At 42.5% G+C, this 14,875-nt stretch overlaps 1 protein-coding gene across 18 annotated transcripts in view; it reads right to left on the reverse strand.

Moving 5' to 3' along the window:
• MACF1 (microtubule actin crosslinking factor 1) overlaps positions 1-14,875 on the reverse strand; it is a 340,889-nt gene that overhangs the window by 209,291 nt on the left and 116,723 nt on the right. For all 18 annotated transcript variants that reach the window (XM_061412434.1, XM_061412419.1, XM_061412433.1 and 15 more), the window contains one exon: positions 1,004-1,065. In XM_061412434.1, coding sequence (XP_061268418.1) covers positions 1,004-1,065 — 62 coding nt within the window. The remainder of the gene's footprint in view (positions 1-1,003; positions 1,066-14,875) is intronic.

Below are 14,875 nucleotides of genomic sequence, written 5' to 3' on the forward strand. Positions count from 1 at the left end.
CCCCACTCCAGTACTCTTGCCTGGAGAATCCCAGGGACGGGGGAGCCTGGTGGGCTGCCGTCTATGGGGTCACACAGAGTCGGACACGACTGAAGTGACTTAGCAGCAGCAGCAGGGGACGTCAACATGGAGGACAAGAAGCCAGTGAAAGAGGCAGGAGAAGGGCATTCGTGAAGAGAAGAGGTAACTTGGGAAAAAGCAGTGTCCTGGAAGGCAACAGAAGAGAGGGCTTTACAGAAGCAGTGAGTTAGTCAATACTATCAAATGATACAAAGAAATCAAATGAGAGAAAGATAAAACCACTGGAAACAGCAATTAAGAGGTCCCTGGTAATCTTTCTCAGAGCAGCAATTATTCATAACTCAAAATTACCTGAGTTGAGTAATTACTATAACTTAAAAACTTTGTATTCAAATATGACTGTCATATTAGTCATACTGTTTATCCTTAGGTAGGTAATATGTCTCTGCCTTGGGTTTTCCTCTTTTTTAAAATAATGATAAGATCTCCCTCCAACCCTAGCCATTTTGTTCTGTATTTTAAACTGCATGGGAGTTAAACAAGTATATACATGATAAAAAAGTTCACTAAACTGATGATTTAAGACTTGCACACTTTGAGAACAAGATTCCCTCTGCCCCATCCTTACACAGTAATCAGATTAAAAAATTTAAAACAAAATAGGGGCTTATAAAATAGTATGTAAGCTTTGACGCAAAGCATTCTTGGAATCTCAGGAATCACCCCATGGTATCTTCAACCTCAGCCTTCTTAGGTAATGGAGGAGTTACTGTCTTCACCAAGAAACTCATCCATGAAAGTTTCCACACTATTAGGACTATGTTAGATAAATATATATATATATGTTCTTTTTTTTTTTTTAAGAAAGAAAAGGAAAAAAAGGCATGCATCCCCATCAACAGGACCCTGCGGCCAGCAACCCGAGCTGTCTGGGAGGAGGGCCTGACAGATTCAGACCAGGGGCGCCCATGAGGGGTCCTACCTTCATCAGGTGCTTGTTGGCCCACTTGGTGAACGTCTTCTTCTGCACTCGGTCCCGTTCATCTGTGAGGAGACAAGGAGAAGGCGCCGGCTTAGTGCTGCCTGGCGCCATGTTCCCCAGCCTCTGCCTTGCCCACACCCAGCCTCTCCAGCACAGTGGAGACAGTTTCTTTAGCCTGAGAGACAGCGTCTTGTTGTTGGGAAGGTTCAGTCTCTCTGAATTTCCTTCTTCTGTCACTTTACACATTAGACAGAATCACATGCCTCAAGAATCATGTCACCGCAAAGTCTCCTTCACATCCTAATTCTCCAGGGAGGGCAGTGATTCCCTGCATCCCCACCCCACCCCCAGCAAGCTCCAAAAATCCGAAGCTGTGAAAACCCCCAACAGGAGGGTGGAGTGGCCTTGGCCCTCGGGACACCCAGTGCTGAAGTTACATTTCACTCTCCACACACAGTCCTCCTGATCAATGCTCTCCTCCTTCCCCCTCCTCCCCTAGGACTCCCTCACTCTAGCTTCCTTCCCAGCCTTGCCAACCAAACTCTCAAAGCTGCCCACTAGGTCCCCTGGAACATCTCTCCTCCCCTCCCTCCCTTCTCCAAGTCTTAGAACCCCCATTTTTTCTTAGGCAAATTCTGCTCCATTCTGACTTTTTTCACCTCTTCAACAGAAACACGACTGTCAACACTTGACAATGACTACATCACAGAGGCCTGATCATGAGGAGGACTCACCTTCTCCCACAACTGCCACCTCCAGACCACTGATCCATCAGGTCTGTTCCTCTTCTATGTATTTGAAGCCCTTTCCCTCCACTGTATGATCCTGTTCGAATCATCCCTGCTATCATCGACCATTCCCTGCTGCATGCACCCCTCCACATGGCAAATCTACCTTAATCTCCCCCAACAACTTTGTTCAATGGGTATTTTCTGACGTCATCCTCAAATTATTTCAACATATGTGTGGACAATGCATGTGAGCCTGCTTGGCTCCACTGACCCTCATCTCCAATCCATAGACAGCCACCACCATCCCACTTCCTGGGCCTCATTTCTTCTCCAAATATAGCTACTCAGCAGTCATCTCTACCAATCTTTCATATCTCCTCCTCACTTTCAACCTTCAATCACTCTCTTCTTACTTTATCCTATTTATTAAGAACGTCTAAGATTATCCCAATCTGTGCCAGACAACATGATTAAGCAAGTCAAAGCTGTCGTCACGAGTACCCCAAGGACTCTCATCTCCCTAATCTTCTACTACTACTTTCACTAGGACAATCCCCAAGCCGAGATGACCACTCCTCAATTTCTTCTCCAACAAAGAGACATTTCAGAAGAAAGTAGCAGAATTTTGTAAATCTGACTCTGCTGCTGCTAAGTCACTTCAGTCGTGTCCGACTCTGTGTGACCCCGTAGACGGCAACCAAGCAGGCTTCCCCGTCCCTGGGATTCTCCAGGCAAGAAAATCTGACTCACTAGTCAGATTTTTCCATTGATCATGTATGGATGTGAGAGTTGGACTGTGAAGAAAGCTGAGCGCCGAAGAATTGATGCTTTTGAACTGTGGTGTTGGAGAAGACTCTTGAGAGTCCCTTGGACTGCAAGGAGATCCAACCAGTCCATTCTGAAGGAGATCAGCCCTGGGATTTCTTTGGAAGGAATGATGCTAAAGCTGAAACTCCAGTACTTTGGCCACCTCATGCAAAGAGTTGACTCACTGGAAAAGACTCTGATGCTGGTAGGGACTGGGGGCAGGAGAAGGGGATGACAGAGGATGAGATGGCTGGATGGCATCACTGACTCGATGGACGTGAGTTTGAGTGAACTCCGGGAGTTGGTGACGGACAGGGAGGCCTGGCGTGCTGCGATTCATGGGGTCACAAAGAGTCGGACACAACTGAGTGACTGAACTGAATTAACTGACTCACTAGTAACTCACACAAACTTCAATAGGTTTTATGTCCCTACTGCGCAGTTATTCCCTTCTTACTGATACCCAAGTAAAAGCCACACAAGCACTGGCCCACCACTTCCAGGTGGATGCCCTATCTTCTTACTTCTCTGAATTGATAGCCATCCACTAAGTTCTCCTTCATCTGTCCCTAACCTTACCCTCACCTCTTCCTTTCCAGTCTCTGAATCTATAGCCATCCAGTAAGCACTCCTCCAACTGTTGCTAACCTTACCTTCACCTCCTTTCTGGCTTTGTTGTAGGAAATAGTGGTCTTTTCCTACTATAGACCATGGAAGTTAGGAATTAGAATGCATTTGTCTAATTCCTTGCTGATTTGCAAATCCCCTCACAACAATCATTTTGTTCAGAGTTGAAAGGTCTGTCCAAATCTTGCATACATCTACAATATTACTGAAGCTTAAAACTTAATAGAGAATTCTTCATAAGCAACATATACTAATTAAAGTTCCATAAAGTGTCATAATCTGTATCCTTATAAATTCTACCTATTGGCACTCATTTGGAACTGTTTTTAAAGTCTAATCTAATTTTCCCTTCATAGAGGCCTGCAATTATTTAAGTCAGAATTTTTATTAGATTTGACCACTGTCATTCTCATATTTTGATCATTTGATCTTTTCAGATGCTGATTTAGTTACCTGACCTCTTCATAATCCTTTCCAAGCTTGTGTCAGAGTCAGCTTGCAGCTACAACCTCATCTAAATCACTGACATTCTTTTCACAGCAAGTTACTTTCTTCCTCTCCACTTCTCCAAATGCTATTTAAAATCCAGCTCATTCATTCACTCATTTATTCTTTGAATAGGTCTTAGTAAGGAGCTAGCTGTTTAGAATAGCCTGTATTATACAAAGTCACAGTCCCTACCTTTAAAAGAGATGACAGTCTGGCAGAAAGAAGAAATAACTTCCATGTGGCTGTAACAGAGGTAAGCACAGAGTGCTCAAGAACATAAGAGAAGTAGTTAAGCCTCTCTGACTACAGGAGGGACACACAGGAGGCTAGTGAGCATCTCTCGATGGGTGACTCTGCTGCTGCTGCTGCTAAGTCGCTTCAGTCGTGTCCGACTCTGTGACCCCATAGACGGCAGCCCACAAGGCTCCCCTGTCCCTGGGATTCTCCAGGCAAGAACACTGGAGTGGGTTGCCATTTCCTTCTCCAATGCATGAAAGTAAAAAGTGAAAGTGAAGTCGCTCAGTCGTTTCCGACCCTTAGCGACCCCATGGACTGCAGCCTACCAGGCTCCTCCATCCATGGGATTCTCCAGGCAAGAGTACCGGAGTGGGGTGCCATTGCCTTCTCCGTGGGTGTCTCTACTAAAATTTAAAACATGAGTTACAAGCTAGTCAGAAAGAGAAGGGAAGGGGCAAGGCTACAAGCAGTTCCACCGAGTGCAAAGTAACGGAGATCTGAAGGCGCTCATGTTCAGACAACTGCACAGAATTAACGGGAGCTGAAAGACAGGATGTGTATTAGGTGGTAGTGACACATAAAACTGGATAGAATGGCATGAGTCAAATCATGGCCTTTCGTGACAAGCTAAGGAGTCCAAATTTTATCACAAAGAAACTGGTAAGGGAAGATAAGAGAACATATTAAAAGATTTTAAACAGGAGAATGACATGTGAGATTGGTGTTTGAGAAACGTTACTCTGGTAGCCTTTCCTGACAATCCCATGTCTCAATAGTCTCTTTGTTCTCCAAATTTTTATGGTATTTACTATGCTAATCACTCAATCTGTACTTATATAATTATATAAATTCTAAACTTCGAATAACCTTATTGTTACTCATCAATGAGATCATTAACTCCCTGAGGAAAGACATCATGCTTTATGTTTTTACATCTACCATAGCTACTAACATCTACAGCTCTACATAATAAGACCTAAAACAAATCCTTCCACTTATTTGAATCGAGAGGCAGCTTTTTAGCTACTGGAAGCGTAACTGATGAGGAACCACCTGGTTTCCCTAGTGCACTACCCCATGGGAAGGCTTGGGAGGTGAAGAGAGTAACCATGGGGAGAAAATAAAGAAGATGCAATCGTGCTAGTCACACCTCCAGGTCTAAAGGACACGAGGCCGTGGACTAAAAAGAAATCACATGAATTCCACCTCTTTAAAATATTGGCAAGTTCAAAAGGAAATTTATTAACTTTTTCTTTTCCATCTAGGTAGTGTTTAACCTATTACACCAAACATGTATTACTTTTATAATAAAAGAAATTCTATAAAGAAAACTTGTGTCTTCAGAGTGATAACTCTAATATTAGAAACAGCCTATTTTTGGTTATAAAGCTAATCAGTAGAGCAAGGCAGAGTAGACCTGGCATTGGTGGAAATGCAGGACTTTTAGTCAGCTTTAATATTGTTTTCCATTATGTTTGCATGTTCCTGCAAACAGGTGATACTTACTGGGATACTGGAGTTTTCGAATATTGGATTGGGCTCTTTTTTTTTTTTTCATTTTGGCTATACCATGCAGTTTGCATGATCTTATGTCACTGACTTGGGCCCCAGCAGTGGAAGTGCCAAGCCCTAATGACTAGACTGCCAGGGAATTCCCTAGACTCTTACAAGAAATAAACTTTCTTGATTGGCCAACATATGATTAGAAGATCGCTAAAGAAACACACAGAATGACATCAAAACCAAGTCACCTGTAAGAGTCCTGTCCACTGTCTCATATCTTTTAGACATGAAGATGCTATTAACACAATTGAGTTTTTTAAGTTTTACTACCCACAGTTACGCTGTTCACCTACCAAGCCTTCCCATGGGGTAATGCACTATGGAAAGTGGATGGCCTCACGTCAGTCATGCTTTGAATAGCTAGAAACCTGACTTTCAATTCAGAGGGAAGAGGTCCAAGTACTTATTCTGAATGTAATTACTAAAAGCAACATGATTACAAGTCCTTCCCAAGACCAGCTAGCCTGTTTAGAGCTGAGCTGTAAGTTCCTCAGAAAAGGGTTTTATATAACAATCTTGCCCCAAAGCTGGAGGATCCTTTTTTAGGATACTATGTTGCAGACCAATCAATTACATGAACATTCCCTCCTGACTTAAGCATTAGGATAAGAGGACACCAATACTGCAGTGCCTGGAATTTAAGATCTTAATATTTCAGCAAGGAAATTCATTAGGGAAGTCAAACAACAACTCGATTACATAGACCTTCAGAACACTCCAAACAGCTCAGACTTCAAAAGTTTCTAGTAAGTTTTAGGTTTGATTCCCCACACATAAATCCTTCATTTAATTCCAGGCCCAGCAAAGATCTTTCAAGTTTAAGAAGATATGTTTATATGAGAAGAAAACAGTCAATCAGAGCAAAGGTGATGTTACTTTTAAAAGCTTCTTGTAAATTCAGCTCCACCAAAGGCTGTGAACTGACAACAAAGAACCCAACAGCCTCCTGGGAAATTCTTAGATTAAACTTATGGAGGCACCAACTAGTCATGTGAGGGTTACTCAATACTCGTGTCCAATTTTATTACGACACCAAGCTACCAATACCTACCCTAACTTTCTTAATTTTAGTGTCACTGGCAGACTCCCTCCTTGCTACCTAGGCAAGTCCGTCCCCCTGAAATGTGGATCCTACGTCCTCCCTTCTTGAGAAGCTTATTCCAACCATCCCTGCCTAGCCTGCATACCTTGACCTACTCTTCTCCTTTCCCCTCGGCTACATGAACAAGTGTGAAGACAACGCTCACCATTTCCACTTTCTCATCCCCCTGCTTCACCACGTGACCTGGCTTCCAGTCTCACAAATTCATGGAAACTGCTCTGCGCACAGTCACCTACCTGCCAACCCAGAAGACAATGCTGACCTTTTCTTTACCTTTTAAACCCCCTCTCCCTCTTGTATCTGAGACTCCATTCTGCCCTGGTTTCCTTCCTTCCCCTTTGATTATTCCTTCTCTTTTGCTCACCCCTTAAATGTTTACTCATCCTTAGCCCTCTTTCCTTTTCATTCCATATTACAGCTTCTTAAGACCTAAAGGTCCATAAGTGGGTTTGGAGGGGGTGGGTCATAAGCCACCTAAAATTGCAGGCAAAATTTCTGGTGTTACATACATTATGGGATGAAAACAAAACAAAACAAAACAAAAAACCTATAGACTTTCCAAAAAAAAAAAAATAAAGAAGAGTTGTTCTTTACATTCTCCCAAAATGATTTGCTCTACCCATGGTTTCAACAGTAACCTATACACTGACAATTCCCAAATTCATTCTCTTCAGCTCAATACTTTATCCTAAATACCATTCTCATATGTCCAACTGACTCCTAAAACTTTCATGCTCATTTCAAGCTCAACTTGCCTAAAAATGAACTCTTATCTCTCTCCCTGCTTCTAATAGGTTTCCCTGCTATATATAATCCATTTGTTTTGGTTTGAATGTCTATGCCCTCCTAAAATTCATACCCTGAAATCATACTCCCAATGTGATGTGACAGAATTAGAAGGTGAAGCCTTGGGGAAGTGATTAGGTCATCAGGGTGGAGCAATATAGATGGAATTAGCTCTATAGATGGAATTAGTGTCCCTACAAAAGGACACTAATTTGTCCTTACAAAAAGCTCTTTCCCACCCACTCCATCATGAAGGTGCAGTGAGAAGACAGCCAGCTGTCTATGAACCAGGAAAAGGTCCTTACAAGACACCAAATCAGTAGGTGCCTTGACCACGGACTGAGCCACCTCCAGAACAGTGAGAAATCAATGTCTGCTGTTTAAGCCACTGAGTCTATGGTTTTGTTACAGCAGCCCAAAGGTAGCTCAGCGGCACCAAATCTGTTTGATCCCTGGATCAGGAAAAGCCCCTGGAGAAGGAAATGGCAACCCACTCCTGTATTCTTGCCTGGGGAATTCCATGGACAGAGAAGCCTGGCAGGCTATACAGTCCATGGGGTAGCAAAGAGTCGGACACGACTTAGTAACTTAATAACAAACGGACTAAGACAGCTCCTCCTCAAGGCTGCCAGCAACCTTTTTCACAAGAATGATCTTCTTACTGTCACATTAAAATCCTTCAGCGACTCCTTATCCTCCTAATAATATAACAGCTAACATTTTTCGACAATCTACTTATATGTCAAGTACCTTACATTTATTGTTCCCAGTACTCAAAACCCTGTGAAAGTGAAAGTGAAGTTGCTCAGTCGTCCGACTCTGCAACCCCATGGACTGTAGCCTACCGGGCTCCTCCGTCCATGAATCTCCAGGTGAGAATACTGGAGTGGGTTGCCATTTCCTCCTCCAGGGGATCTTCCCAACCGAGGGATCAAACCTGGGTCTCCAGCATTGCAGGTAGATGCTTTAACCTCTGAGCCACCAGGGAAGCTTCAACAACCCTGAAAGGCATTATTTTACTGGAAAGATAAAGCCCACAGAGGCTTGCCCAAGATCACAAGGTAAGTCCGAACTCAGCTCTACTGGATTCTAAAGCCTGATACCTGCATTCAGGATAACATTTAAACTTTTTAGCTTGAGATCTAAGACCTCTTATGATGTAGCCACTTTTCCCTCTCCAGCCTTTCATAAAAACTCTAATTTTCAGCTTTGGTGAATGTATAGTTCTGTTTAGTCGCTCAGTCATGTTCAACTCTTCGCGACCCCATGGACTGCAGCATGCCAGGCTTCCCTGTCCATTATCAACTCCCGGAGTTTACTCAAACTCATGTCCATTGAGTCAGTGATGCCATCCAACCATCTCATCCTCTGTCATCCCCTTCTCCTCCGGCCTTCAGTCTTTCTCAGCATCAGGGTCTTTTCAAATGAGTCAGCTCTTCACATCAGGTGGCCAAAGTATTGGAGTTTCAGCTTCAGCATCTGTCCTTCCAATGATATTCAGGACTGATTTCCTTTAAGATGGACTGGTTTGATCTCCTGGGAGTCCAAGGGACTCTCAAGAATCTTCTCCAACACCACAGTTCAAAAGCATTAATTCTTCGGCACTCGGCTTTCTTTATAGTCCAACTCTTACGTCCATACATGACTACTGGAAAAACCATAGCCTTGACTAGACGGACCTTTGTTGTGAATGTACAACTGTCCCCAAATGAGGCATGTGCTCTTACACCCTCCAGACTTTGCATTTACTGTTCTTTCTGTGTGGAAGACAGCTCCGGCCTCCCCAACTATGCATTCTTTGGCATTCAACTTAGCTATCACCTCCTCCATCCCTTACACACATGAGTTGAGGTCATCTCCCTCTTGTGCTTATTACAAGGTATCATAGTTTGCTTATCCATCTGTCCTGTTGTACTCAGAACAACTTGAGGATAGGTCTGTGGTCAGAAATGAAAGCCTGCATTTAAGGCACAAAGTTCTGTGTTCTATTCCAACATAGCCTACAACATAGCCCCAGTGCATCGCAAATCATGAAAAAAACAAATGAGAGAAAAGCCTCTGCTTATTTTCCTGAGGGCCACAGAAAAATTACAAGTGGTTCAAGAAGCCCAATAAGCACCAACCACCTGGAATTATAAAACTGAGACACGTGAGCTGACAAAAATGTAAATAAATATGTAGAAAGCTGGGATCAGCCTGTTCCCTGACCACATGAGGTCAATCTAGTGGCAGAGACCAATATGTATTAATTAATAACTGACAATAACACCAAGCAAATAGATACCAGATACAAGCTGCACAAAATTGTGCAGATAAACAGAGTTGATTAATTCTGACAGGGGGATAGGAGAAGAGTTCATGAAAGGCGTGGTATTTGAAGTAAACCTGGGATGACAAGTATGATTTTGGCAGCCCAAAAAGAGGTTAAGGAATTCCAAAGAATAAGCTTGAGCAGTGACTTGGAGACGTGTGAGTACACAGGATATGCTGGAGGGCATGGTGTGGCTACATACCATGGAAACTAATAAGGTGACCTGAGATCACATCACTCCAGAGCTGGAATAAGGAGCATGTTAATACTTTCAGTAGATAAAGGATACCACTGAAATTTCCTGAACCAGAGTGTTCTGGAAAGATTAGCCCGGCATTGGACTGAAGACCAGACTGCAGCAGAGAAACACTAAGAGGCAGAAGCAACTAGAGGCCTACTGTGTGCAATAGACCAAGAAAGAAACCAAAGCATGAATAGTGCTGAGGCAGTGGGAATACAAAAAGGCAGGCTGATCCCCATACAATGCAGAAGAAGAAACAACAGCTTTTAGCTACTGAGTAGCTGTTAAAGAAAGGGACAGTGGAAGATAATCCTGAAGTTTCTAGTCACAACAACTGGGAGGAGTAGTACCTGAGATAAGGAAAACAGAAGGCACAGATTGGGTTGGGTAAAGTAACTGCTGAAAATTCTTAAAGAGATGAGAATACCAGACCACCTTACCTGCCTCCTGCAAAACCTGTATGCAGGTCAAGAAGTAATGGTTAGAACTGGACATGCAACAATGGACTGGTTCCAAATTGGGAAAGGAGTACATCAAGGCTGTATATTGTCACCCTGCTTATTTAACTTATATGCAGAGTACATCATGAGAAACACCAGACTGGATGAAGCACAAGCAGGAATCAAGACTGCTAGGAGAAATATCAATAACCTCAGATATGCAGATGACACCACCCTTATAGTAGGAAGTGAAGAGGAACTAAAGAGCCTCTTGATGAAGGTGAAAGAGAGTGAAAAAGCTGGCTTAAAACTCAACATTCAAAAAACTAAGATCATGGCATCCGGTCCCATCACTCCATGGCAAATAGATAGGGAAACGATGGAGAAAAGTGACAGTTTATTTTCTTAAGCTCCAAAATCACTGCAGATGGTGACTGCAGCTATGAAATTAAAAGATGCTTGCTCCTTGGAAGAAAAGCTATGATCAACCTAGACAGCATATTAAAAAGCAGAGACATTACTTTGCCAACAAAGGTCCATCTAGTCAAAGCTATGGTCTTTCCAGTGGTCGTGTATGGATGTGAGAGTTGGACCATAAAGAAAGCTGAGCGCCGAAGAATTGATGCTTTTGAACTGTGGTGTTGCTCTTGAGAGTCCCTTGGACAGCAAGGAGATCAAATCAGTCAATCCTAAATGAAATCAGTCCTGAATATTCATTGGAAGGACTGATACTGAAACTAAAGCTCCAATCCTTTGGCCACCTGATGCAAAGAGCTGACTCATTTGAAAAGACCCTGATGCTGGGAAAGATGGAAGGCAAGAGGAGAAGGGGACGACAGAGGATGAGATGGTAGGATGGCATCACTGACTCAAACGACACGAGTGAGCAAGCTCCGGAAGATGGTGGAGGACGGGGAAGCCTGGCCTGCTGCCGTCCATGGGGTCACAAAGATTCAGACACGACTGAGCAACTAACCGAACAACAACAGAGTAGCAGAAACATGAGGTGTCAGCAGACCCTTCTTGCAGACAGTTGGAACCTTACATCTAGAGTTCAGAAGAGCAGGCAGCACTAAGCATACAGATTTGATGCTAACAGTTGATAGCCGAGGCTGCAGCAAGTAGAACAGCTAGCCTATTTCAAGTTTTCCTAAATCACCACTGTGCTCATACTGCCCCTCTATCCAAAGTCCTTTAGTTGCTCTCAGAAGACCAGAGGCTCAAGTCTACGTCCTTTGTTTCTGTTGTCCATTACACCCCTCTGAAATTCAATTCCAGTTTTTACTTACTATGTGTTAGGTGACTGGTAGAAATAAAGATAAGACATGGTCACTGACCTGAAGGAATTTACAATTTATCTACTCTTCCAACTTTATCTTTAGACTCGCCACTGCAACCATTCTGACCTCAGTTTCCAAACATACATTGCACATTCTTGCCTTTGTTCACCCATTTCCCCCTAGTGGAATATCTACCCTCCTCTAATTTAGAGCCTCCTTACAAGGAGCAGCTGAAGTCTCACTTCCTCCTTTAAACCTTTCTGGCTATCCCAGCCACCTCTGGATGCCTGTGTTTGTTTAATTTACCTGGCACCGAGCATACAAAATCTACTACTAGACATCTTTACATGCAAATCCCATTTTTCTATCTGAACTTTAGCTCCTTGGAGTCAAGAATTATGCTTCAAAATTTCTTTAAATAGCCAACATTTAGGACAACAGTAAGCACTTGCGAATACTCATTCATTGAACAATATACACTATGTGAGAGCCCACTACGTGCCGTTACATCTATATGGATACTTTATGATCAGACTAAGACATATTCTCAAATGTAATTAAAAGACTTTACAGCAGGGAGCAGAGATCTCCATTTGGATGCCCTTTCCACAGTCACAGCTTTTCTAAATTCTTCCTGCCACATCTTCACACCACTTAATGTGAACTCAAAGAAAATGGGCTAAAATGAAGATCAAGCAATTAAAATGTGCTTAGCAGTAATACAGAATGGCACCAGCCTTATATAATGATGCCTTTCCCTAGAAGTATGCAAGTCAACTTTGGGAGGAAAGAATGACTTGTATATTTATTGTATCTATTCTCTGTCGGGCACTGTACAAGGCCTGTCTCATTTAGTATTTGACTTAATCTTCATAATTCTATCAAGCACACATTTATCTTCATTTCATAGTTCAAATTGAGGTTCAGGGACACTTAATAAAAATTTGCCTGATGTCACATGGTTAGTGAGTAGTAGAAGTGAAATTCAAATCCAAGTCTGCCATGGACTTTTAACTGCCAAACTCTACCACCACTGTGAAATTATTAGAAGGCAACACAACACAGTCCTATATAATGAAGGGAAGAGGCGAGGTGCAGACTATAACTACACTAGGGATGCATGACAGGTATTGGTCACCAAAGGCTGGTGAAGACGCAGAATGTCTCAATGAGGACTGGGTCTTGGGAATTTAGGAAAGTGATAACTAGAGACTTCAGGGCAAAATTAAAATTTTCATGTTGTTTCTTAGGAAAATCTGAATTTTGTTACTGATAATTCTTTGCACTACTGGGAATCAGAGAGTACAAGGCAGAAAGGCAAAAGTTAGGTAAAGAAACAAGCCAGGACTAAGCCTGGTGGCAAAAGAAAAGAGTCACAGAGATGAAAGGAAAGGTTTAGAAGGAGAAGGGAAGAATGAGAAAAACATAATGGCTTCTAGAGTCTTTAATGGAACACCACACTCAGAAAAAATAAAATACTTCACAGTTTCGAAGAGACACAGGGTTTGGACTTCCTTGGTGGTCCAGTGGTTAGGAATCCACCTGCCAATTCAGGGGACATGGGTTTGATCCCTGGTTCAGAAAGATCCCACATTCCATGGGCAAACAAGCCACAATTACAGAATCCCGCACGCTTTAGAGCCAGTGCTCCACGACAAGACAAGTCACCACAATGAGCAGCCCAAGTACCCAACTAGAGAGTAGCCTCCACCTGCTGCAACTTGAGAAAGCCCGTTCGCAGCAGCGAAGACCCAGCACATCCAAAAATAAATAAATGAAGAAACACAGGGGTTAACAATCCTCAAAAAATCATCTTAAAGATGATTAAATTGAAGCCCAGGTTTAGGAGTTTAGATAAGGTTACAGAGGGGCAGAATCAGGTCTATAACTTGGATTTCCCAGCTGCCACTCTATGGCTTACTTTACAGGATACTCATCTCCCCTCTGTGAGCCCAAGTCTCATCTATAAAGTGAGGAGTCTGGACTAGGTCAATGGTTTCCCAACACCAGTCTGTAAACCAACCATATCAAAATCAGCAGAGGCACTTGCACTGGGCTTGGCACCCTAACATACACTCTTCATAATGACTGTATGTTAGGGCCTATTTTAATCTACTTTTTAAATGAGGAAGCTGAGGCAGAGAAAGTTAAGCAGTAGAAAGTGAAGTGGTAGAGTAGGAGCCCCATGCAGACAATGAGGCCAAAGTCCATTTTCTTAACTGTTAGGTCACATTGCTGCCGGGGGATTAAACGGAGGTGGATGAGCTGGGAGAACAATGTTTTTGCCCTGAAAATTTCAATGAAGATTCTAGCCTTCCTTATATTTTTCTGTTGATTACAGAAAAGGGGCCCTCATATCACTAAGCATTTTCAGATGTACAAGAGTCTTTCCTCTAGATCTCAGAGGAAATCTCAGCGATACCAGAAAGATAAAAAGCTAGACTCCACGGCAATAACTGACTAAAACTGCTATTCCTTGTGCCACAACCATTATTATAGTACCACCTTTATTTCTGAGAAAGTACTTAATTTGGCAGTACAGGTCTATCAGGAGGCTTCCCTGGTGGCTCAGAGGGTAAAGCGTCTGCCAGTCTGTCAGTCAAAAGACAGGATCAGAACCCTAATCCTACTCCCTTTCTGAGATCTCCTCTTGATCAAACAACCAGCAATCTCAAATTTAGTGAAAAATCTGCTCATTTGGGTCACAATTTTGTTTTGCTTTAGAGACTAAGAGTACAAAACCAAAAGACATTAGTAGTATTATCAATCCAGTAGTTCCTAAACTTAGATTTCACAGTAAATGAGTAAATGTTCCAAAATAAATCAGAGAACCTAACATAAAGTTGTCAACTTTTTATTTTGCTAAGTAAAGTTATCTAAAAACAACCACCTGACAATAATTCTTTCATAAAATAATGGACATTTTAACATCAAAAAAGTAAAAACGGCAATTTCAGAATAAAGAACAGTTCTTTAAGTAAGTTATGAAAAGCACACACTATATTTTCCTTATCTTATCCATTTTACTGGGAAATGATGATGATGCCTCCAACACCAGTCTGTACACCCTACAGTTTGGAAGCCAAGAAAACCTGTGGCCAAAAAGGCTAGGCCACTTGCTCAAGGTCATAGAATATTATTTAAACAAACTCCTCTCCTTTATCAAGAGATCTAAGCAACAAGACTCTTCCTAGCCTCCAAATCTTCTTGAGGTCCCCATCCCCAGAACACCTTCAAGCCTTTTTCCCTCCTCACATC

This window comes from Bos javanicus, chromosome 3 (genome assembly GCF_032452875.1).
Source record: "Bos javanicus breed banteng chromosome 3, ARS-OSU_banteng_1.0, whole genome shotgun sequence".
Classification (NCBI taxonomy): domain Eukaryota; kingdom Metazoa; phylum Chordata; class Mammalia; order Artiodactyla; family Bovidae; genus Bos; species Bos javanicus.